The sequence below is a fragment of the Globicephala melas genome, chromosome 13, assembly GCF_963455315.2.
Source record: "Globicephala melas chromosome 13, mGloMel1.2, whole genome shotgun sequence".
Classification (NCBI taxonomy): domain Eukaryota; kingdom Metazoa; phylum Chordata; class Mammalia; order Artiodactyla; family Delphinidae; genus Globicephala; species Globicephala melas.
The window spans coordinates 75,411,671-75,436,553 of record NC_083326.1 but is presented as its reverse complement, the minus strand read 5'-3'; the positions used below and the strand labels follow the sequence as shown (position 1 = coordinate 75,436,553).

At 53.7% G+C, this 24,883-nt stretch overlaps 1 protein-coding gene across 1 annotated transcript in view; it reads left to right on the top strand.

Moving 5' to 3' along the window:
• RBM19 (RNA binding motif protein 19) overlaps window positions 1–24,883 on the top strand; it is a 124,473-nt gene that overhangs the window by 28,503 nt on the left and 71,087 nt on the right. The window contains exons 17-21 of the mRNA XM_060310837.1: window positions 1,958–2,112; window positions 4,765–4,825; window positions 8,518–8,597; window positions 11,279–11,334; window positions 14,344–14,460. Coding sequence (XP_060166820.1) covers window positions 1,958–2,112; window positions 4,765–4,825; window positions 8,518–8,597; window positions 11,279–11,334; window positions 14,344–14,460 — 469 coding nt within the window. The remainder of the gene's footprint in view (window positions 1–1,957; window positions 2,113–4,764; window positions 4,826–8,517; window positions 8,598–11,278; window positions 11,335–14,343; window positions 14,461–24,883) is intronic.

The window sequence follows — 24,883 nt, the reverse complement described above, 5'->3', positions numbered from 1 at the left end:
CGCAGTGGGGCATCTGATTGGCACCCCTTCCTCTCTCCTTTTATCTCCAAGACACATCAGACGTGAGGCGAGCCTGTGGGGTGGGTGTCCTTCGCAGCTGAGGGGCGTGGTCTTCCTTTCCATTGAAGTTCTCATTCACCACCTGGAATCTTAGCCTGTCTGCTTAGCTTTGCTTCCCCATCATCAGTAATACTTTTTCTACCCTGCTTTGCTTTGGAAGTTGGGTTTTGAGGACAAATGGCCACACCACGGAGTCCCGGTGGGTAAATTGCATTAGTCGCTTGGGTGGGGGAGGAGCCTTTATGTACATTTCTCCTTTTTTGTCCTGGAGCGAGAGTCTGGATTCTGGGTTCACCTCCGAGGGAGCGTGAAGGGAGAAGGCTGCCCGTTCAGCTGATGTGAAATGGGCAACATCCTCACTGTCGCTCTTTCCTTTAGGGATTGAAAGGGTTGTTTTATGACAAAGCGGTTGAAGTTCAGTTAGGACTGGCCAGCAGTAGGCTTGCATCAGAAAGGGCCGGGGGCGATGGAGAGGGCTGTCGTGCTCGGCGTGAGAGCGTGCGGGACGGGTTTGAAGCCCCGGAAGCTCCCTTGGCCTTGAACTACTTGTGTGCAAGTGGGCACGAGAGAATGAGTGTCCCCGTCCGCTGCAGGTTGGCACGTGCAGGGCTCAGACCTGAGGGGGGGTCGGGGCCACATGCTCAGAACCATGAGGGTGGGAGCGGGCGGGCATCTTGGAGAATGGCTGAGATGGGGTTTGATTTCCCCGGGGGCTACGGGAGGAGCTCCTGGAGCTTGAACGTGGGGGAAATGATGATTGTCCCCAGGCCCTGATCATGTGAAAAACTGGGGAGGTTGACCCAAACGGAACACATTTTTCCAGCAGCGGAACTTCTCAAGAGGTCACGACGCCACCTCCAACCTCGTGAGGCTTCCGGCACCCTCGGGTGACATCCCCGTTCTCCACCAGGGCTCCATCCTGAGCTGCAGCCACACGCCCACCCTGCTAACTCACAGCCTCACGCTTGCCCTTCCCTCCTCCTGCAATGCTGTTCCTTCAGAGTAGGCGTGTCACGGGTGGGAGTGACAGGATGGAGCGCTTCGTAATCACAGTCTCCCGAAATAACCAGGAGTGCGCTATTTTCTCTTCTTGCGTATGTGTCTCGTAAGCTCTGGATACAGAACGTGATTGGGGTCACGTCGTATGTTGTTTTGCACCTTCATTTTTCTCTTAATTTTTCTGTCACGAGCATCGTTGCACGTCTTTAAACATTCTTCGGAAACGTCATCTTTACATATTAGTGTAGCCTTTGGTGGCAGTATAACTCTCCAGATCTCTTGTTTATGAATATAGTCGGTTTTTGTCTTTTTTTCAGTTTTTTGCTGTTATGTGTAGCTCTGAATTGAATATATTTTGTGTAGATGAAAACATACTCTTATGTGTATGCTTCCTGAAGTTATGTATGTTGGGGATTTTAAATGAACGTAACATCCCTTAGGTTCAAGGGGTATTTAGGACGTTCTGAGTTTTGCTCCCATTCTGTAATTTTTGCAGTTTTAAGTTGCATTTTATTTTGAAAGTTCGCCAAGTGCTGGTTTTTGAGGAAAAAGACCACGTCGCTTACGTTTGCAGCTCACAGTAATTTATTTTGAGGTTCAGATTATATGGGTGATATGATGTGGGTCAGTCTAAGTTAGGGCTCCTGGGTTTTGGTCTGTGCTTCACACTCTTTTCTCTTTAAAACAGAGGCAGGAAGCACAGCGGTCTCTCCCCTCCCTCAGCCCACCCCCCAGCAGTTGCTAAAACCCAGCACAAGCCGTCCCTTCCTGACGCTGCCCACTCAGAGACAGAACCCCCGGGTCTGGCAGGTTCTGTGCTTTAGGTCCCGGGGCTTAGGCAGATAAGGCATCATTTAACAGATTTGTTTTGGTGGCGGGGTTGGGGGGGCCCATGCAGACGGCGAGACCCCAGAAGGTGAAAAGCTGACAGAGGGAGCAGCACACGACACTTCAGCAGAGGTGGAGGAGGAAGAGAATGAGGAGAGCCTTCCCGGGTGCACGCTGTTTATCAAAAATCTCCACTTCGACACGACCGAGGAGACGCTGAAGGGGGTGAGTGACCGCTCGGCCCAGAGGGAGCGGGCGGGGGTGGGCGGGGCGGGAGACCCAGTCTGCTGATGTGATCACTGTGTTTATCCTGCCTGGACGAGTGACTTGTGGCAGCGTGTAGATTAACAGCCAACAGCCACCGCATTGACACCTCCACCGAGCTGTCCAGTAGACATGTCACCCGGAGATCGGAGCCCTGGCCAGACCAGTCTGGGGGCTGGCAGGGGCGCCTGCATGCACTTGAAGGGGACCTGTTGCGATGCGGTGTGAGAGCTGTAGTCAGAAAACAAAGCCCCTCCCCAGATGGTGTCTGCGAGGGTAACCACCCAAAAGTAAACGCCAGCACACCCTCCTGGCCTGGTGGGAACACGCAGAAGACACAGCACTGAGTGAATCTGGAGGAGGGGCAGTCCTGCCTGGAGTCCCTGATGGGCTGAGAGTTTTGCATTCATAGGAAGGGGGTGGAGGGGAAAAGGATGGGGAACTCCAAGTACGCATTGGGAAAATGCCAAATGATGGGCGCTGGGGGGCTTCTAGAAGGAATTGGGCCAGAGATCTGGAAATGGGGATTCTAGTGCCAAAGGACTGGGGTCTGCGAGCTCCCCCACTGGACTGAGAACTGTCCACGGGGAGAGTCTCTGCTTCTGTGAACTGGGTTTGGCACAGAATAAATGCTCGATGCCTTTTTTTTTTTTAATGCATGAATTGGTGACTAGCAGCCTGACAGCCATGAACTGGTTCTGGAAAGGAAGAAGGCCGTGAGGATTGAGCTGATTGGTTTCTGCAAATTCTTTTGAGCTCTGAAATCCTAGAGCTGGATTCAGGAGGGGAGACGGGGTCCACTGAGTCCTAGAGGCAGGAAGGTGATGGATGGGTGGAAAGGAGTCCAGCCTGCTTTGGGCGGGAAAGCCCAGGGTGTCAAGGTGAAGCAGGAGATCAGAGCCTGCACGCTGGGACCCTCTGGCTAAATCTCCAGTGTGACTGTCACTTGCCAGTTAGAAAAGCCACCACGGCAGCAGAGGTGCCTGGCAAAAGCAGCAGCATTTTAAGCGCAGAGGTTCACCCTCTGGGGCAATGGGAAACCCACTCTTGGACTTTTCCTGGGCTACTTCCCGAATCCGTTTTGGTCTGGTTTGAGTTTACTTTTACAAACAGGCACACGCTAGTAGTGTCCAAAGGCTAGATAGCTTTGAAGAGGTCAAACCAGCTTGTGGAGGGTTTGTTTTTTTATTTCTGCTGTGCTGGCCCCCCTGTATCTGGTATGGGGATGTCGTCAACGGGAACCATTTTTTTCCTGGAAGATGTGCCCAAGCTTCAGCCTAAGAGCATCCTTGGAGTTAAAGAACTCTGGAGCTGGAAGGTACAGCCAAAATGATCTAGTCCAGGTTCTTCATATTACAGATGTGGAGACTGAGGTTCAGAGAGGTCAGTTCACTGACCTAGGGTCACACAGCCCATTCGAGGCACTGTGGGGAGCAGCGTCCAGCTCACAGGGCTCCTGTTAACAGCATCCTGAGTGGAGAGTTGTGCTTAAGGGTCAGTCTGCCTGGACTTGGGTCCCAGCCTCACTCCTTACTAACAGTGTGACCCTGGGCTGGTCCTTTGGCCTTTCTGTGCCTCAGTTTCCCATTTGTAAAAAGGGGGTGTTAATAGAATCTTCTGCGGAGCTGTTTGGAAGATCTGATTAGAATGAATGAGATAATTCAAGTAAAGTGTTTGACAGTCGGAATAAGAGAGTCAGTGAATGTCAGCTGCGTGCGGTTCTTGTTTGCTGGTCGGAATCCCCCCTCCCCTCTGCTTCCCCTTCACTCAGTCGGTGAACAGTGACCTGCACCTGCCTCTCCCTGGGCCCTGTGTGTGCTGTGGAAGACACCGCAGTGAACCAGAAGGACAGGAATTCGCACTGGTCAGTTCTCAAATTCTAGCAAGAAAGACAAAAAAAGTAAAGGGAAAAATAGAGCAGAATGTGATTTTTGAAAGTTTTAAACATTAGTTGGCGTTAGGTGCAGGGGCAGTGAGAGGGTCAGGACTGGGGTCAGTGGACTCCAAGCTTCTAAGTGTAGGCCCAGCTTCCCCACTGCATGGCCCTCGTGATTCCTTGGACTGTTCAGTGTCCCAGGTCCTTCTTGGACACTGGGAGCCAGGACCCAGCCCAGCGGCCCTTACGGGGAACCCTAAGGGAGCATCCAAGCTAGTTAAAGTAGGCCATGATCCAGTGCCTCCAGATATTTTTGGGGACCCCCGAGGTGATATTAGGGCAAATGTGGGGAGCCTAGTGTCTGACCAGGACCTCCACCTGCACGGCATTTAGAACCTGGGCTCTGGCGCCTGGATCCAACTATCAGCTCCGGGGCTTCCCAGCTGTGACGCTGGGTGCGTCTCTAACCCCTTGGAGCCTCAGTTTTGTCATCTGCAAAACGTGGGTAGTAACACCTACCTGGTAGAATCACTGCAAGGGCTGGATGAGTTCATGCAGGTGGAGGGCTCGGGCCAGGGCCCGGCCACGGAAGCGCATCCAGGGGTTAACTCTTCTCTTACTCTCGCCCTCTCCATGCCTGCAGTTGCCTGGTCCCCTCTGTCTTTCGAGACACGCCTACACCAGGTTGCGGGATTAGCACAGAAATTCTGATAATACCTGTCGACATTCTCTTCCAGGTGTTTTCCAAAGTGGGTGTGGTGAAGAGCTGCTCCATTTCCAAGAAGAAGAACAAAGCAGGTATTTATTTCACAGGAGATCTCAGTTAGAAAGGAAGGATTCTGAAAGAAACAGTGTCGCTCTGGGTAGGGGTAAGGGTACCTCTCTCTTGCTTATTCTGAGGGTCTTCTTTCATTCTGAAGCATTGGCAGCCCCACGCTCTCTCGCTTGGCTGTCTAAAATGGTCCTCCTTTCTGGGTCCCTGGAGACTCCTGGTTTCCGGTGGGAGCAGCCATGCATGTCAGATTCTTCTGAATCTAGACCCTTTGCCACCCCGAACTGTCGGGTGTTTTCAGAGCAGTGCAATTAGAGGGCTGGCAGGGTTGACACTGTTCGGTGGCAGAAGCCTCTCCCTGCTCCCAGCATCTCTGTGCTCTGGAAATCTCCAGGGGAGAGTGAGAACAGACCCGTCTTGGGCTTTCCCTCTTCCCTTCCAAGAGAAGTGACCCAGATGTAGAACGCTCCACTGAGTCACCAGCCACGCACCTCACTGGCCCCTGGGTGCCTGGGCCACGCAGACCCCACCCTCATCCCTCCTGTCAGCCTCAGGCGTTGCCACGAGTCCCTTGGCGTCTCTCTGTTCCTCCTCCGGCCCTGGCTTCCTGCAGGTGGTAGACGGGCCATTGCTCCTGGCTTCCTCACAGCTGTGCGCTCCCCATCCCTTCAATTTGCCGGGATTTGTAGGCATGCCACGTGGGCTGTCCCGTGGCTGTGTCCTGAGAGACTAAGGAGCTAGTGGTTACAGCACACAGCAACAAGGGGTCTGGTAGAGGGGGCCCTGGCTGGACAGGAGCCCAGGCCAGGGGTCTCCACGTCAGACCGCAACCTGGAGGGTAGGGAGGCAGAGCAGTCAGCTGGTGGGGGCGGGGGTGGGTGGCGGAGGCGGGAGAGGGCGCAGTAGCAGGTCGGGAGTGTATTGAAGAGGCAGAAGGCACGCCTAGAAAGGTGGTCTGATTCCAGGTCACAGATGGCTTGCTGCCAGGCAGAGGAGCCTTGGAGGGGCTGAAGCAGACGGGGGCATAGAATTTGGGGAGTTCCTTGTATTAGTTTGCTAGGGGTGCAAAAAGCACCACAAACCAGGTGGCTTCCACCACAGAAGTTTATTACCCCACAGTTCTGGGAGCCAGAAGTCCAGGATCAAGGTGTGGGCAGGGTTGGCTCGTTCTGAGTGCTTGTGAGGGAAGCATCTGTTCCAGCCTCTCTCCTTGGCTTATAAGTGATTGTCTTCATGTTCACATGGCATTCTCCTGTGTGCACCTGTCCTGTGTTCAGAGTTCACCACCACCCCTTTTTTTTTTTTTTTTTTTTTTTTTTTTGCGGTACGCGGGCCTCTCACTGTTGTGGCGTCTCCCGTTGCGGAGCACAGGCTCCGGACGCGCAGGCTCAGCGGCCATGGCTCATGGGCCCAGCCACTCCGCGGCACGTGGGATCTTCCCGGACCGGGGCACGAACCCGTGTCCCCTGCATCGGCAGGCGGACTCTCAACCACTGCGCCACCAGGGAAGCCCGCCCCTTTTCTTTTTTATAAGGATACCGATCATATTGGATTAGCACTTAGCCTCGGGACCTCATTTTTGCCATGATTACCTCTGTAAAGGATCTATCTCCAAATACGGTCACATTCTGAGATGTGAGGGTTAGGACTTTAACACACACTGGGGAGCTGGGCACAGTTCAAACCATAACATCCCTGTTCACCAGGAACCGCAGATGTAGTTTGGGCTACAGGGAAGGGCAGCTAAGCGCCGAGTGAACGACATGAAGGCTCAGTTTGGGGGGGTCTGGGGACGGAGTTCAGGAAAAGAGGTGACCCCTGAAGTCTGGGGGGTGAGACAGGCTGGCAGAGGGGTCGCCAGCTCCATCCAGGGCTGTCCCTGCAGGCTGTAGTGTCACCGTGCCCCTCTGCAGTCGGACGCTCTGTGGAGCCGGCCCCTCGGCCCTCGGGAGCGCTCTTCAGCGTGCTTTAGAACGGTTATCTGATCTTTCAGTGCCACGAGCAGCTCTTGAAAGCTACACTGTCTTTTTTAAGAGCCTGTATGTGAGAGCCCTACTCTCCGGGGCTCATCCGTCACAGCTTGGGGGGAATCTAGATGGTGCCTGTTATCAGCGAGGGTCTCAGCAGGAACCAGAAAGCACGCTCAGCTGCGGTTGTCAAGGAGATGTTTGTAGTGAAGGGGCCGAGTGCCTGGGTCTGGGCTGGGCTGAGGGGACCCACGGGAATGTCGAGGCAGTGGATCCTGTGGGAGAACGCCCCTCCCCTGCAGAGCCCAGAGGCCGTGGGGAGGGAGTGGTGTGGCCAGAGCCACAGAAGAAGGGCCACCGGCAGAGCCAAGGGTGTGGGTTGGACACTGGCGCTGCCAGAACCATGCCAAAGCGGGGAGGCGATGGGGTGCGTGGAAAGAACGGGGGCCCCAACTCTACCTCCTCCACCCGCCTATGTCAAATCGGAGCTTTCCATTGGGTAAACCGAACAGGAAACCAGAAGGCCGGGGGGCCCAAGTCGTGCTCTCTGTGGACATCAGCGTTCCAGGGCAGGAGAAGGGCAGAATGGATCTGCACAGCGTCAGTGAATCGGCAATGAACTTGACTCTCTGTAGTTGCCTTTAACACCATCTTAATGAGCTTTTTAAATACCCTACGGGCACAGACCCTCCAGCCTTGGCCCTCAGAACAGTGTTTTCACGTATCCACTGGAAAACAAATACTGAAAGTCACCACGGGGTGGCGCTACCCATCAGCCATCAGTTCTTTCTGAACCTCCTTCCTGTCGCCCGCAGAACCATGTCTGGGCTGTTTGTGGAATTTCTTCCTGCTTTGGGCCCTCGTTTTATAACATGTAGTTGTGAGTAGAAATGCAGACAAGCAGGGGCACAGCCTCACAAACAATACAGACAAAGATGAGGACTGCTGGGTCAACAGTGGTGAACCCTGAGCCTCGTTTGGGCCCATCAGCCTTGAGCCGGCCCTCTTTGAGTTCAACTGTGACAAAATAGAGTAAAATGAGTAAATCAGCATGACCCGCGGGGGCGGAGGCACGCGCCACATTTTGTGTCAAAGGGCCAGGTGTGGTTAGAGACCTTATTCTCGTGCGCCTCCAGTTACGCATATTTACGTTCAGGAAGCAGAGTTCTCTATAAACTTTGGAGACACCCCTGGCTATCTGAACTCTTGCTACTCACGACCCAGCAATAGGGAACCAGAGGAGTTCTAACGAGGTGGTCACAGCCTCCCTGCCCCAGCCTTATGTCTGAAACCCAGGAACCAGGTGTAACCGGGTGGTCAGAAATACTTTGTAAAGAGCAAGCCTTTGGCGTGCTTGACTTTGATGCATGTGTTCGTATTATGCATTATGTATGGAAGCAGGGGACTGCCCGGGTAGAGCTTTTGCCGCTTGTCGTGGCGATGGTCACCCCTCCCTCCCAAAGGCGGAATTCTATTATGAAGTTAATTATCACGTCGATCATCTGTTAATTAATAGTCAACTGGGCCTCAGGTGGCGGCTGTATAACCTCGTTGGCTGATTCTTCAAGACGACTGGTAATAAATGGCGAGCCGGGAGCTGGGATCTTGGGAAACAAAGAGGGGCATGAAGAAATGAGAATGTCGAGGGGCCGTCCAGGGGCCCCTTGGAGCCCTTGAACCTGGTCTGGTGCACCTTCTTTGTTTTCCTCCCTGCCTGGCGCCCCCGTACGATTCCCACCTCTCTCTCTCAGGCGCGCTGCTGTCCATGGGGTTTGGATTCGTGGAATACAGGAAACCGGAGCAGGCCCAGAAAGCTCTCAAGCAGCTCCAGGTAAGCGGGCGTTCTCAGCCGAGGTTCCCGGGGGCACAAGGCAGGTGGTGCGGTATCCCGTCAGTCTTCGGAAATTGAGTGGGAATGCCGAGCAGCCCACATCTTCCCAGGCCCGTTGCTTTCTCCAGTTCCCTAGGGGACTGTGGCCCACGGCCTTGAACTTCCTCAGCCCCCCACAGTCACTACAAGGCATTCCTTCAGTCTGCAACTCTTGATCAAGAGCCTGGTTTGTGCCAGGCCTCAGGGAGCTGGGTGAAGCAGACCTCTGAAGAAACACGCCACGACCAGGTCATGAGAAGTGCTCAGGTGCAGATAAAGCAGACAGTGTGGTGAGGGGAAGGCTGCTTTAGATCACGTGGTCAGGAGAGGCCCTCTCTGAGGACGTGGCAGTTGAGCTGACACCTAATTGACAAGAAGGAGTCAGCTACACAGAGATCTCGGAACAGCACGTGCAAAGGGCCTGGGGCAGGGACTCTGAGGCAGGAGTGAGCTTACTATGTCTGAGGAGCAGAAAGACGCCAGTGTGGCAGGGACAGGGTACAGGGTGGGAGGTATGTGGCGCTGGATCTTGCAGACCTTTTATGGACTGTGGAATTCAACACAGAGGCAGTGCGATCCCATCAGAGGGCTTGGAGCACTTTGGAGAAGGATCTGATTTCTGCTGCAGAACAGTGTCTCCAGCTGCTGTGTGGAGGGTGCATCATAGGAGGGCAGGTTGGAGACCGTTGAGTCCTCCAGGCACAGGTCAGGGTGGACGCAGTGACAGTGGGGAGAAGGGGGCTGAACGCGGAGGTGTTTGGGACACAGACTTATGTCCTGCTGAGAAAGGAGCGATGCCCTCCTGCTGGGTCGAAGTACAGGGACAGATCAGGGCCCTGGATGGCAGGAAGGGAGCTGAGGTTACAGGGAGCAGAACAGAGCCCCAAAGTGGGCCAGGCCTCAGCTTAAGACAGTGTCCTCAGGGCTTCCCTGGTGGCACAGTGGTTGAGAGCCCGCCTGCCGATGCAGGGGACACGGGTTCGTGCCCCGGTCCGGGAAGATCCCACACGCGGCGGAGCGGCTGGGCCCGTGAGCCATGGCCGCTGGGCCTGCACCTCTGGAGCCTGTGCTCCGCAACGGGAGAGGCCACAACAGTGAGGGGCCCGCATACTGCCAAAAAAAAAGACAGTGTCCTCAGCACCTTCCCTGACACCCCACGTCCCCAGGCCGTTCGGTGGCAGGAAGGGGACAAGGAACAGTGCTTTCTCACGAGCCTCTTTCTTTCTGGAGGCCCACTTGCTCCAGGGGCTCCAGGATCCCTTTTAAACCCTATTCAGAATGTCACGTGTCTGTATAGGCCATCCAGGCAGCGGCAACATAAGATGGAGTTGACCAGGGCCAAGTTGACAAGCGAGCGCGTAGCAAGCCGCACGCCCTCCCAGCTCCCATTCTCTCTGAGACGTGTGCTTGGGCCTGCACAGCTGGGCTGGATACTGGGTGAAAAGGGCACCCATACCGGCCCACCTCCCTGTGAAGCCTGGCTTTATAGGGACCCTCCAGGTGATGGAGTCTGTCCCAGTAGAGCTTGCTAGTCAAGCGAAAGGCCTTGGGGATTATAGGAAATGTAACCGGGCACTTAGCCAATATGATCGTTTTTGTAGAATTTTGATGACCCTCCCCTTGGCCCAAAGCAACTCCAGGGCTGAATTGGGTTTGGGTGCGGTGGTGGGGAGGGATGGCCTCTGGGGCCTCTGCTCTCACTTGGAAAGTCTCTCTGCTCTCCACCTCAAGTGCCCATGGGGCCACTAGCTGTAAACTAGCGACGGGGCCAGCACCACCCAGAACAGAGCCTGGGCACCTGCGCCCCTTCTACCGGGGCAGCCACTTCTTGGCCTCAGCCAGGTACTGCCTGACGGGCAGGTGGGCCCCGGCCATACCAGATCTTCTCTGGTTTTTTGTTTTGTTTGTTGTTTTTTCAAGAGACACTAGAAATCCAACTTTGTCATTAGATGCTGTGTACTCATTTAACTGGATTTCAGCTCTGCACGCCCAGTGGTCTGTCTTTCTCTTCCATGTAATTCAGGAGCCTGTCAGAGTCTGCCTTGCACACATTAGAGTTATGTTCTGTGCCTCGCTGTGTGCTACATACGGGTATATTGCCGCAAAGAGCTGTTTATACGAAGCTACGTGTGCTGTATTTTATGGGAGACTTTAAAGGATTTTCAAGGGTAATTTTGCTAATACACGAGTTTTGCCTTAAGGGACCCATGTTAAGAGCCTAGCTTTAGATGCATCTCTGCTGTGATTTAGAATTTTTTTTTTTAACGGCATACAATCCAAACCAAACTCTCTCTCTGCAAGCCAGACCAAAGGGCTTACTTTGCCTGAAAATGCTTATAAACAATGGAAAATTCTGTGCCCCTTGAATGGCTTGAAGGTCAAGGTCCACTCGTGGCTCCAGAGGACTTGGAGGGCTGGGTCTCCGTAACCACCAGCTGCTGCCCGGGCTCAGCGGGAACCACTTCCAGGAAAAGCCCTTCTCTGTCCTTGACTCCAGCGGGCTTGTCTCCTGGGAATAGTCAGTGCCCCCTCGAAGTTCTCTCTCCCCTCACTCAGCCGAAGCCCACTCCGGTGAAGGACAGGGCTACGGGTGAGTGCTTCTAAGAGGACAGAGGGACAGGCTGTGTTGTCTCATCTCTCAGGGTCACGTCGTGGACGGCCACAAGCTGGAAGTCAGGATCTCAGAACGAGCCACCAAGTGAGTCTCCCCTGCCCCCTCTTCCTTGGATTGAGTCCATCCCTTTTGTGTTGGTGCTGGTGCCCTGGATGGTGTCTCATGGTCTTTGAACATCCTCCCCGACCCAACCCCCCTCACCCTGGGACCGCTTCCTAATTAAGGAGGTGTCCCGCATGCCAGCTCTGATACCCATTTCCCTGGTAAACTGGGACCATGCCAGTCCCCGGAGTAAACGTGTTAGTACACATCTATTAGAACAAAAGGAACACAGGCAGGAGAAGCAAGCAAAACCCACTTATCTTGGTCCTATAAATAAACTCAGGGAGACTTGCAAGTTGCTGGAGCCTTGGACAAACCAGAGGCAGTGAGAAAACCTAGACGCCTCGCATTATGGGACTCTCTTTCTTGGAGCTGGACAGCGGCGCCCAGAGACGGCCTCCGCTTAATTTGAAAGAGATTCAGTAGACGTTAGAGATGGAGACAGACCACTGGACCCAATGACCAGTTTCCTAAAGTAGTGGAGGTCTCTTGGGAGTTTTAGTTTTGCCCCTACATCCTCACCCTTGCAAGTCCTAATTGAACTAATACACTGGAGGTGCTTTGAACAGTGCCCGGCATGTAACGCGTACCTGGGGTCAGCCGTTATCATTGTTGTCATTGTCAGTCCCATCTGTCCGCCTCAGGTGATGAAGTGACTGCCTCTAACAATCCTTGGGCTGGTTTAAGATATTTATTCGATGGTTTTCAGGAAGTCGGTCATTTGTTGTGGTCGTTGAGCAGATCAGCCGCCAGTGAGCTGACCTGAAGCTGCCGCTGTCTCTTCCTTCTCTCTCTGTTCTTTAATGCTCCCTGTGAAGCCAGGCTTGGCCACCTCTGGTGGTGTCTACCCATCCCAGGCCATCCCGTGCTGAGCATCCTTAGCCAGAAGAAGGCTTGGTGTGGGAGCCCCCAGAAGCTAACGGGGGTTCTTGAGCCATGAATTAAGAGTGGGGGGGGGGTTCAAGCTTTGTGCCCTGCAGCTTTGGGTTCTAATCCAGAGGCTGTGTGACCTTGGGCGGGTGATTTTGCCCGTAAAGTAAAATGTGGAAACTGGAGGTTGTGCATGAAGCGTCTAGCACGTGGCCAGCACGTGATCACTCAGCCAGTGGCGCCCGTCTCTCTCTTCTCAGTCCCCTGACTCCAGGGAGTCAGGCTGAAGTCACCTTGCAGGCTCTCAATTCCTAGGCAGTGTTCATTTAGTCTGTCTTTTATTCAACAAAAAATTACAGAAAGCCTCCTGGGCACCAGACACTCTTCCCAGGAGCTGGGGAGGGAGATTCCTCATGGGGTTTACATTCTAGGGCAGTGCTATTTGATAGAAGTTTCTGCGATGATGAAAACATCCTATAATGTTCTACATCTGCACTGCCCAGCGTGGTAGTCACTTGCCACACATGGCATTTGAGCTCTTGAAACGTGGCAACTACCACTGTGTTAATTATCTATCGCTACATAACCAAGTATCCCAAAACTTAACAGCTTAAAACAGCAGACGTTTATTATCTCACAGTTCCTGAGGGTCAGGAATTCAGGAGCAGCTTAGCTGGGAAGTTCCGTCTTGGCATCTCTTATGAGGTTGCAGTCAAGACGTTGGCCGGGGCTGCAGTCTCATCTGAAGACTCCCCTGGGGTTGGTGGCTTCACTTGCAAAATGGCACATTCACATGGCTGTTGGCAGGAGGCCACAGTTCCTCACCATGTTGGCCTCTCCCTAGGCTTGCACAAGTGTCCTTACAGCCTGGCAGCTGGTTTCCCCCAGAGCGAGTGATCCAAGAGAGAATAGGGAGGAAGCGGCAGCGTCTTTTATGACCTAGGCTCAGAGCAGGAGAGGAGTACACAAGGAGCATGAATAATACCAAGAGGCAGAGACCATTGGGAACCATCTTGGAGGCTGGCTAGCCCAGCAACCGAGGAGTTGAATTTTTAATTTTGTGTCATTTTAATATCGATTTAACTGTTAGCCACGTGCAGCTGGTGGCTGCCGTGTTGGACAGCATAGCCCTAGAGGACAGACCGTGAAGAGAAACATGACTGAATATGTAATGTGCTCTTGGACAGTGATGAGTGCCAGGAACATCGAGCCGGGCTGGGAGTGGGAGCGGGCTGCTATTTTAGTGGAGACAGTTAGGGAGGAGGTGACCCGGAGCAGACTTAAAGGAAGTGAGTCATAACCGTCCTCATAATCACAGCTACCGTTTATGGAACACTTACCCTGTGCTAGGCACAGTGCAGAGTGTTTTGACGTGTCCTTCATTAAATCCTCAAACAATCCGATGAGGTTGGCACTATTATTAGGCCTGTTTTACAGTTGAGAGGCCAAGTAATAACTTGTCCAAGATCACACAGATCCTTAGTGGCCAACGGGGCATTCACACCCAGATTGTCAACTCATGGCTGTGCTCGTGACCCTCCCCTGCGTCCGTGGAGTGGAGGGTTTCCCTGGAAGAGCAGGGGGACAGGTTTGGGATGGCCTTGAACCTCAGGTGGAGAGAGTTCGTCTCACAGCCCTGACCCACCTCCATGGTTAGAAACTGCTCCAGGCCCCTGGATTCTGCGCTTCGGGTTCATGAGGAAATGTCTCCAACAAGACCTTGGGACCAGCCGGCGTCTTTCTGGGCATCTGCAAAGAAAGAGACAGAGGAGACTGGGTTTAGGGAGAGGCTGCCCCCACCCCCCCATCGGAGTTCTTTCCTCAAGTCCCTGCTGGTCCCTGAGTGTGTCAGATGAAGGGCAGCAGACACCCCAGGGTAGGATGTGCCGACTGGACATCCACAGCTGCTGGGGGGAGAAGATAATTAGGCTGCGTGCCACCCAGGGGAGCCCGCCTCCTTCCCCTTTCCTCTCAGCCGCGTCCACGCAGAGTCCTCGAGTCCCTCACCTGAACAGAGGACAGGAGCGTCGGTGCTGGTGGGGGGAGGGGCCGGTGGAGTCAGCAGAGGGCAGCAGCTGCTGAGGCCCCAAATAACTTGGAGCCTTTCCGCCGACCCTCCAGGCCAGCCCTGACGTCCGCTCGGAGGAAACAGGAGCCCAGAAAGCAGACAACCTCCAAGATCCTGGTGCGGAACATCCCCTTCCAGGCTGACAGCCGTGAGATCCGCGAGCTCTTCAGGTGAGAGGCGCTGGTCCGGTCCGCCGGGCCGTCGTGTCGGGGGGAGCTGCTGAGCCTTCGGGTCCTCGATGGTCTGCTGAAGGCCAGTGCGGTGGCCTCTCAGAGGTCATCTTCTGGCTGCCTTTGATGTATCTCCCTTAATCTCAGACATTGCTCTCCAGACCGCTGGGCAGAGACATGTCCAAACAGGGCAGTCAGTCTTCTGCATCCCCGCCAGCGACCTGCAGGAGGGGCAGGGAGCCCGGCGGCTGACGCCCAGCTCTGCCCATGATCTGCCTGAAATCCTGCCGCCCAAGTCATCCTTTGCTTTAAGCCAGTGGCCCACTACCTTCTCTGCACCTTTGAATCACCTGGTGACTTTTATAAATACACCTTTGCTCAGGCTCCGCCCCCAGAAAGTTGCATTCAGTTGATCAGGGGTGGAGCCCAGATGTTGGTATTCGGATCAGAGCGCCCCAGGGGATTCTGGTATCCAGCCAGGGTTGGGCAGCACACTGGTCTGCACTGCTGTCTATGGAAAGCCCGCTTTGAAATGAGGGGGGACCACCTGCCTAAATAATGCAGTCCACCAGCAGATGCTACAGCACAGGAGTCAAAACTCAGATCTCTTGGGGGCCAGGCAGCGAACAGCCTGGCAGAGCAGACTGGGTGGGAACTGACGGACTGGAGGGCCAGCGGTGATGCTGGGCAGGGACGCAGATGTCATAGGACCAGTTCTTCCGCGTTTTGAAAGAGAAACTGGCAATCTGGATTCTTGAGTTGGCAACTAATTCACTTTCTAAAAACACTGTGGGACAACGTCTACCTGAGGGCCGGCTGTAACCCAGGCCACGAGTCTGCAACCCCCGTGCCAGTACATTACACTGTTGGGTTTTCCAGGTAAGTCAGGCACCACCCAGCACCAAGCCTTGGATGAAACGTCTTCAGAGAGAGGGCATAAGGGGGAGACGTTTATAAAGCCGGGGCACTGTCCAGGCGTGTGCTGTGTGGCACGGAGAGCAGACCCTTCTGGCTGTCAGAACCTAAGGCCGATGCCATCGGCCCCAACCAAGCAGATCACGGAAGCTCGGCTGCAGTCTGAGAGTACTCTGGGGACCTGCGGCTCTGCGGCCTGCATAGGGGTGAACACTCAGGATTCTGTGTGCTAGACCTTGTTTGTTTAACCTGCGTTTGTCCGGTTCTGGCGTGAGGGCCAGGAAAGCTAAACCCCGATTGGGGTTTTCCCAGTTAGCATCTTGTCAGGTCAGCTGTGGGCGCAAAATGTAAGTCCTAGCTTTTGGAGACTGGAAAGTGTGTATTATCTTTGTGTGAAGTCTACCCTCTTTGCTCCTACTCCGTGGTGTGAAGAATGGGGAACCCCTTGAGGGGTCTGCTTTAAAAATCCCTGTCGTCTTCCCCCCCACTCTAAATCATACACTGGCACACAGTTCATTAACAGACATTAGCCCAGTGCTGATGCAAAGACGGGAACCCTGTCGATTTCTTAGTAGCGGGGTCTTATCTATGATCCCAGGGTCCCCTGCGTGGTAGTAACAGCCTGGTAAGGTGGGGTCACCATCTGCAGGAGGTTGTTTTCCATCTCCCAGCATCTGGGGGGACGAGTCAAGAGGAGTGGGTCGCCGTCACGAGAAGGTATGTATCCCGAGCCCCACACGGCCGCTGGTTTCAACCATGCTTCTGCTTTTTAAAGAGTCCAGTTTAAGAACTGCCAGATCAGAACGGGATGGCTCTGAGCAGCACGCGTTGATCAGGGAACAGCATCCTGCCGAAATGACAGTTTCGCTTGTTCCGCAGCCTGTTGAGGATGACACTTATCCAGGGAAACAAAAGCCCGCAAGGGGAAGGGAAAAGCGCTTTGTCTGATCTCATGTTTTATGTTTATTTTGAGAAGACAGGGAATTAGTGTTCCCCGAACATCATTACATGTGGTGTCCCTTCCTGCCATTGTTCTGGTGGTAGTTTTCATCAACCCCTGGAAATCCAGAGCCTGCTTGGAGCCTGGCTTTGTTGTGTGCTCTGGCCGGGGGTTTGAGGCCGCTCCGAGCGCGGGCAGCAGGGGTCGCTGTGAACCTTCTCTGGGAGACGAGCTCTGCCAGGAAAGCACACAGACCCAGTTTCAGACAAAGCCAGTGGCCAGCAAAGGTCAGAGCCAGGGGAAGATGTCAGGGTTTAGGGGAACCACTCCGGTCCATTTTGCCAGGCAGTTTTCATGGAGTTATCCTACCAGGCATAATCAAAATCACCAGCTCAGTGTGTGTTGGGCTCTGCTACATGCCTTCCTATGCTGTATCTTTTATTAAGCAGCAGAGCAGCGCTGCGGAGGAGGGATGCTGTTATCCCTTAGTGGAACCACCATCCCGCACGTGTGTCGTTTGTACCAGGCACTGTGCTAGGCGCCCGGCACGTAGCCATTTCAGGAGAGACAGGCTCCTCTCTCAAGGAATTCACTGTTTGTGAAGGACCAGGAAGGAAAGCGACAGTGACAGTCACACAGTGACACACCCGGGGTGTGAGGGCATGAGTGCAGTGCCGTGGGAGGGCATGGTCTGGTTCTTGAGGCAGCCCGCTGGGGTACAGCAGCTCACCCGCCCTCCGCAGCCGCTGGGGGCCCTGCCCGAGCGCTGGGGGCAGCCATTTCTCAGCCGAGGCAGTGTTTGCCTGGGCCTTTCCTGGGGGCCACCAGCCTTCCACCCAGGCCTCACTGCACCACACCCCAACCCCTTAAACCCAGCCCGACGGGTGCCAAGAGGCCCTGCAGAGCCATGCCTCTGCGGGATCGTCCTCTGGGACAGTTCGAGGCTCGCCCTTTAGAAGAGTCAGAGAGTAGACACAGCAGTGAATTAGGAGACAGCAGTTCTCTCTCTGCTGCCCCCTCTCTGGGCCTCAGTTTCCCCTGGCATAAAATAGTAGCCATAATACTGGTGATGACGTGTGCTGCGAATCTCAGTAACGAGGCTAGTGTTTGTCATTATCAATGAGGTAGATTTTTTGAGCGCGACCTCTGTGTGGGCTGAAGCGCTTCGCCTGATTACAGCCCCGCGGAGCGGTTGTCATCGGCTCCATTTCCCAGTGAAGAGACCAGCTCCAGAGCCCGAATTCCTACCCACTGGGTTGTCAGGTGGCTCGGGCTGGCACCCGGCTCCCTCACCATGCGGCTGCCTCCAGAGCTGTTAAAGGATTAAGTGAGATTATGCATGTGGGGCACTTAGTACAGCACCTGGTGTGGAGTGGGTAGTTACCTAGCATTAGCTGTGGTTATTAAACAGCACAAAGCCAGCGGCTCCAGGCTTTGAACCCAGGGCAGGTCTGACTCTAGACAGAGCCCGTGTCACAGTAGTGCTGACTCCTTGGAAGTTCTCCGCAGCATATCCTTTTTTTTTTTTTCCTCTTTTCCCTAATTATCTCCCTCCTCCCAGCTCCCCGCGCCCTCCACTGTAGTGCTGTCCCCCTGCAGCTAGGTTCTGGGGCAGAGAGGGTCAGTAAGGAATGTGAGACCCAGGGCAAGGCCGAGCTGCTCCTCCTCAAGCCCTGAAAGGACACGTGGAGGACAAACCGGGGTTCCCCAGACTGCGCGGGGCACACACGGATGCAGGGAGCCAACTCCTCAACCCACAACCAGAGCAAGGATGGGATGGTCCTCGGCTCACCCAGCAGGTGCCCACAGCCTTAAGTCAGTATCGATTCCAGAAGAAGATGTAAAGTGGGCATCCCCCTGCTCTCTGGTTGACTGTGGGTTAGGTGTGCGCATGTGCATGCCTGTGCTAAGTGGTTTTGCTCAGTTGTTTTTTGTTTCACATCTTTTTTTTTTTTTTTTTTTTTTTTGCGGTACGCGGGCCTCTCACTGTTGTGGCCTCTCCCGTTGCGGAGCACAGGCTCCGGACGTGCAGGCTCAGCGGCCATGGCTCACGGGCCCAGCCGCTCAGCGGCATGTGGGATCTTCCTGGACCGGGGCACGAACCCGCGTCCCCTGCATCGGCAGGCGGACTCTCAACCACTGCGCCACCAGGGAAGCCCTATGTTTCATATCTTTATTGGAGTATAATTGCTGTACAACGTTGTGTTAGTTTTTGCTGTATAACAAAGTGAATCAGCTATATGTATACATATATCCCCATATTCCCTCCCTCTTGCGCCTCCCTTCCACCCTCCCTAAGCTGTTTTTTCATTCTTTTCCCGCCTCCATCCAAAAGGCTGGGTTTGAAAGACCCCAGGGCAGAGATATGGTTCAGAGAACAGACCCGCAGATGCTTCCACGGAGCCTCAGTCCGTTCGCTCAGTGGAAGCCTCTATACTTAGGGCCTCCCATCCTGACGCACAAGCGCGTGTGTGCAGAGCCAAAGCATCTGATGGAAGGGTCTCATTCCCACCCACATTTCAAGTGATGGCCCTGAGATAGCAAAGACCCCTTGGGAACCAGGTGGCTAGTGCCCGCGAGCACTTAGGAGGCCTCGGACACTGAGCTGGCCACATCCTGGGCACTCATGGTATCAGTGTATCTTCAGAACAGCCCAGCCTAGTGGAACTATTGTTGTGTCTATTTTCTAGATGAGGACACTGAGGCGCAGAGAGGTCAAGGGGCTATTGCTAGAAGGACCCTCAGCTTGCCCATTTCTTTTGTACTCCAGGGGCAGCCTTGATTTGAGGCACCTGGTTTCTGGAAGGCAGTGATCTTCCAAGAAAGAGGTTCTCCAGACAGGGCCAGCCTCGTGAACATCTGACCTGCATAGTCCCGCAAGGCCTCACACTTGGTTTCATGCTCTCCTGTCGCCATCCTGCAATTCTTAATTTTCCAACAAGGGGCCCTCAATTCTCATTTTACACTGGGCCCAGCAAACTATGCAGCCAATCCTGCCTGCAAACCAGTGGAAAGATCAGATTCGGAGCAGAGTATAGTTTGGCAGTCAGCCAGCCTCAGTTTCCTCATCTGCAGGAGGGGATTGACAGTCATGCCCACTTATCCTCCCTCCCCAGGCAGTGAAAGGCTCACCTGAGAAGCAGGTGCTGCCGTTGATTCAGTGCCTCTCTCCTCACTGCCTCTCTCCTTATAGCAAAGGTTGCAAATTAGCAGGGTAGATGCGGCCCCTGGCGTGGCTTACTTGGGCCCACACAGTGTCGGGGACAGGGGGTGGGGACGAGTTGGTGTCCCATATTTGCAAAGCGTGGGGTTTCACATCCAAGCCTGGTTTCTGACCTGGGAAGAAACATGGAAAGGTCTGAGTCCATCAGGCCCGGGTTCCTCTGTGGCCTTGACTGTTGCTCTATGTAGTGGCTGCTCACACCTGCTCTTGAGCTTCCCACCCGGCCCACTTCACTCTTTCTTACCCACCAGCCTGGTAGACACGGTTTATGATTCCTGGCTGAGCGTCACAGCAGATATGGGGACTAGACAGCCCCTCTCCGGCCCCTCCCCCTCCTCCGACTTCACTTACAAGTGCCCCGAGTAATGTATCGCATTCAGCGATCCTGCCCCTTAAAGGCTGGCCTCGATTTGAAAAATGTCCACAGCACAGAGGCATCCTTCTTAGGTGATGATTATGGTATAGCTTAAGTCTGCAGTGCAATCAGATAAGGACATGCAGCTTGGGTCCAGCCCGCCTGGGTTCATGTCCCACCTCCACCACTTCCTAGCTGTGTGACCTTGGGCAAGTCACTTACCCTCTCTGTGTCTCTGTTTCTTCATCTGGAAAATGGGCATAGACCTCCAAATGACATATAACCTCAGCAGGCAGTTATAAAGATTGGTTTGGGGAACAGTTCCTGGCACAGAGCAAGCAGAGTTAGCTAGAATTCTTGCTGTTGAGAATGAGGCCTTCAGCTTACCCTTCCACTGGCTCACTCCCGACTCCCCAGCCAGGGTAGCTTGGCCTGTCCTCTTTTCCCGCGGCCCCCATTCCCATTCCACCCAGCCCACCTCACAGCTCCCCTTGGAGTGCTATCCATGTGGCTGTTTCGTGTCCTTCACTCCCCACCCCCAGACACGCTGTCTGGTTTGCTGCAGTGGCCACAGGCCCCTGGTACGTAGATGGTTCTCAGTAACTGTTTGCTGATCACGTAGATTTAACTGTGCAAAGCCTTGCCCTGTGGAATCTGATGAAGATAGGGCGTGTGAGACACAGAGAGGTTAAGGAGTTCGCCCAGGGTCACACAGCTCTGAAGCGGCACAGCCAGCTCTTTCTCACTCTGGAGCCCCCTCACCCCCACCCCTGGGGTACTGTCCCTGGAGGTCACGCCGCCATCTCTGGCAGGCTAGGCCTTCGGCTGCAGGCTACAGATGGAGAGCTTTTCATCTGAGCCTTTTTTCCCCCCTTCCTCAGAGGTGTGAACCACCTGCCGGGGGTGTGAATGGGTGAGCTCACAACAGGTGTCTGGAGGCCTTAATTACTGGGTTTGCATCTCCTTTCCCCGGTGCACCTGTTGTGCCCACTTTGTGGGCAGTGTCGGTCCGTCCCAGGCCTCCTTTCCTCCTCATTTCCTCTCGCAGTGACCGTGACCGTGGAGGAAGGGCTGAAGACAGCTTGCCTGCCGAGTTCCTCTCACGTGCTCCCCCCTTGTCCCCCGACCAGTGGCAGGGTCACTGCCCGTTTAACTCCTGGTTGTCAGCAGCCCTTTTCCAAAAGCTGCAAAGCCCTGTAAGCTGCACAGGGCCACTTCCCGTTCATTAGGGAGAAGCTCTGCAAAAAACAGGCTCGGGCAGTTCACAAGAGCCAGCCTGGACCATTCCAGAAGGGGGGGTTGGGGTGGGGGGTGGCGGAGAAAACCCTCAGCCAGGTTCTGAAAGGGGGCTGGGGTAAGGAGGGCGCAGCTGTCCCCAGGTGCCTCCCCACCCCCGCTCATCTCCCGCCAGGTGTACCCCCGCAGAGCGACCCTCAGAAGAAGGCAGTGCATCCACTGATCAGACCCAGCCGTGCTCGCTCATTGTGATCAGACCCAGCCGCGCTCACTCATTGTGATCAGACCCAGCCGCGCTCACTCATTGTCCTGCTGTCCCTGGCTGCTTTTAGGCTGCAGCAGCAGAGCTGGGTAGTTGTGACAAAGACCAGACGACCCACAAGTTTATAAAATACTATCTGGCCCTTTATGGGGGAAAGTTTGCTGACCCCTGGACTGAATTAAACCCAGGCAGCGCCTGCAGGGAGATGGGACATGCCCTAGGGGTTTCGGTTCTGTCTTCTAGTTTTAATTACACGCATAAGGTATTTTTTTCTTCCCCTGTTTATGAAACATACAGACATTACAGGTAAAGCTATAGCCCCACTGACCCTGCTGAAGATAAGGTCTCAGCTCAGAGAATTTCTATGTTCCTTTCTGCAAACCGCGTCCCCACTCGTTTTTCTCGTCAGTGGTATCCCTGCTCCTCTGACTTTGCTGGGGTTGTTTTTGGTTTGTTTTGTTGTAGGACTGTTTTTTTTTACAAGTAGTTTTAGGTTTACAGCAAAATTGAGAGGAAGGTATAGAGATTTCCTATGTGCCTCCTTGTCCCCGTGTGTACGTAGCCTCCCTGACTATCAATCAGCATCCCCACCAGAGTGGGACATTTGGACTCAGTGAATGTGTAGTTTGCAGCATTTTGTCTTTTTTGAATAACATATGCTCCTGGGAACATTCTTATGTGTGTCTGTTGGTGGCCATGTGCATGCTTTTCTATAGGGTGTACCTGTAGGAGTGGAATTGCTGGGTCATGGGGTGTGTGTATTTCAGCTTCAGTAAATATTGCCAAGCAGGTTTCCAAAGTAGTTGTATCAGTTTGCCCTTCCTCCATGAGTGTTCTGGTTGCCCCCTGTCCTCGCCAGCACTTGGTAGTGTATGTCTTTCTCTTTCTAGGCGTGTCTGGTGAGTATACAGTGGCATCATCATGTAATATTAATTTGTGCTTCCCTGATGGCTAAGGAAATCAAATGCTTTTGCATACATTTATCATGATTTGGCTATACTCTTGTAGAATGCCTATTCAAGTCTTTTGCCCATATTTTAAAATGGGATTGTCTTTTTTTCTTATTAATTTTCTTAATTACTTTTTATATAATTTTATATATTCTGGGTTCAAGTCCTTTGGTGGATATATGATTGCATCCCCTCCCTCTCCCATTCTGTGGGTAGCTTAGTGGTGTCCTTGGATGAACCGAGTCTCTTAATTTTAAATATTGTCAAGTTGTCATTTTTTCGCTTCCTGGTTAGAACCTCTTGTGTGCTATTTGAGAAATCTTTGCCTCCTCCAAGCTCATGAAGACAGTCTCCTATGTTTTCCTCTAAAATCTTTGACCTTTCACAGGTAGGTATGTAATCCATCTGGAATTGATTTCTGTGTGCGGCGTGAGGTAGAGATCAAGGGACATTTATTTCCCCACATGGAGATTCAGTTGGTCCAACATCATTTATTGCAAAGACCATTCTTTCCCCTCTGCTCTGCAGTATTGATTTTGTCATAAATCAGGTGACTGTGTATGCGAGGGTCTGTTTCTGGACTCTCTAATCTGTTCCACGGGTCTGTTTGTCTACCCTTGTGCTAATACGCACTGTCTTAATTACTGTGGCTTTGTAATAGCTTGCTCTGGGGTGTCTTTGTTCTTCAAGACTGCCTCGGCTCTTCTCGGCCCTGTGCTCATCAGGTCTGTGGGTTTTATCCTCAGCAGCTGGAGGTTCTGAGCAGAGGGAGTGGTGGGATCTGACTTCCATCTGTGAAATACCTCGTGAGGAGACCCGAAGGGAGGTTTTTGCAGTCCCCTGGGCCAGAGGTGATCGTGGCTTGGACCAGGTGTCAGCCGTGGCAGTGGGATGCCAGATCGGTGCCGGGGGGTGCGTTTTCAGAGTCCTGCTGATGGCTTTCATGAGGACCGTGATGCAAACAGGAGTCAAGAATGACCCCTATATTTAGGTCCTAAGCAACGAGCTGGATGATCTGGGGTCAGGGCAGTCCGGGGAGGCGTCAGCTCCACTCTGCACGCCCACCCTTTCCTCAGCCTCGATGCATCGCACGTAACAGGGGCCACAGCGTGGTGCCAGAGTTGCACTTCTCAGCTGATCTGCCCACGTGTGTGCATGTGTTTGGGGGTTCGGCAACACCTCCGGTTCAGGGCCGCCCGTTAGCTGCGTGGATGTCAGCCGTAGCAGCGGCGTCGCTCTGTCAGTATCCCTCATGGGCGTGTTCTCTGCCGTTAGGGGGAGGACTGTTGACAGTACTCCGGATGTTTGCACAGCCCTTACCAGCGGGCCCTGCCGGGGCCTGAAGTGCCTTTGTGCTCATGATTTCATTTGTTTCTTCCCCCGCAAGCCTGGGGAACAGCCGCTGATGAGGCAGATGGCTGCACAGCCATAAAACCCCGAGCAAGTGGCAGAGTCGGATTCATGCTCCCAGTCACTCCCTTTCTCTGCTGCTGTTCCCGTGGCAGATTCAAGGGATAGAGACGTGCCTTTTCTCACGTATCCACGTAGCTCATATCTATTAAGTCCTTGGAATATGCCTGTGATTTTCCATGTCTATGATGCTTCTCAAGACCGAGCTTTAAATACGTAACATGCGCTCACTGTGAGCTAAGTACTGTGCCCATTTCAAAGTGCCCGCTTCTGCCTCTGGGATCACTACATTCTAAGAAAATGAGGGGCCCACCTGGGAAGATGATTATAGTTACAAGGCAGAAACAAAACAATGCGGAGGAATCAGTTCTTCCATTAAGGGACTGTCCCAAAGACAGAAGGCAGGAGTCCTTGCCTAACCTCTTTTTATTTGGGAAAAAGATCTGGGGTTCTGAATGGACTCCAGGGTTCCCACGAGCCAGCTGTAGAATGCAGCTCAAAGGACTTACATGGTCCAAATCCCAGAGGTCCCATCTCCACCCTGTGGTGTGACCACATCTTGGATCCAGCTTTTAATGTGGGGGTCCCTTGGTTTAGAGGGGAGAGGTGTGAACTAACCAGGCTATGGCAGATTAGAGGAGCCTGCAGGGCGGAGACGCACAGCAGATGTTACTGGGAATCAGATTTCTGCTCAGAGGAAAAGCATGGCAGATACACACTCCTGTCAGAATAGCTAAAAGAAAAAAACAAGAGTAACACAAAATGCCGGCGAGGATGCAGAGAAACTGGATCCCTCGCGCATTGCTGGTGGGAATGTAAGATGGTACAGCTACCCTGGAAAAGAGTGTGGGCAGTTTCGAACAAACAAGGCAGGCACTTAGCACGTGACCCAGCGGTTGCCCTCTTGGGCATCTATTCCAGAGAAATGGAAATTTGTGTTCATACAGAAACCGATACACGGGAATTCCCTGGCAGTCCAGTGGTGAGGATTCCACGCTTTCGCTGCCCAAGGGCCCGAGTTCAGTGCCTGGTTGGGGAACTGAAATCCCAAAAGCCGCGCAATGTGGCCAAAAAAACCCCCTATGCACGTGTCCAACCACTGGTGAGTGGGTAAAACAAATGTGGTCTATCC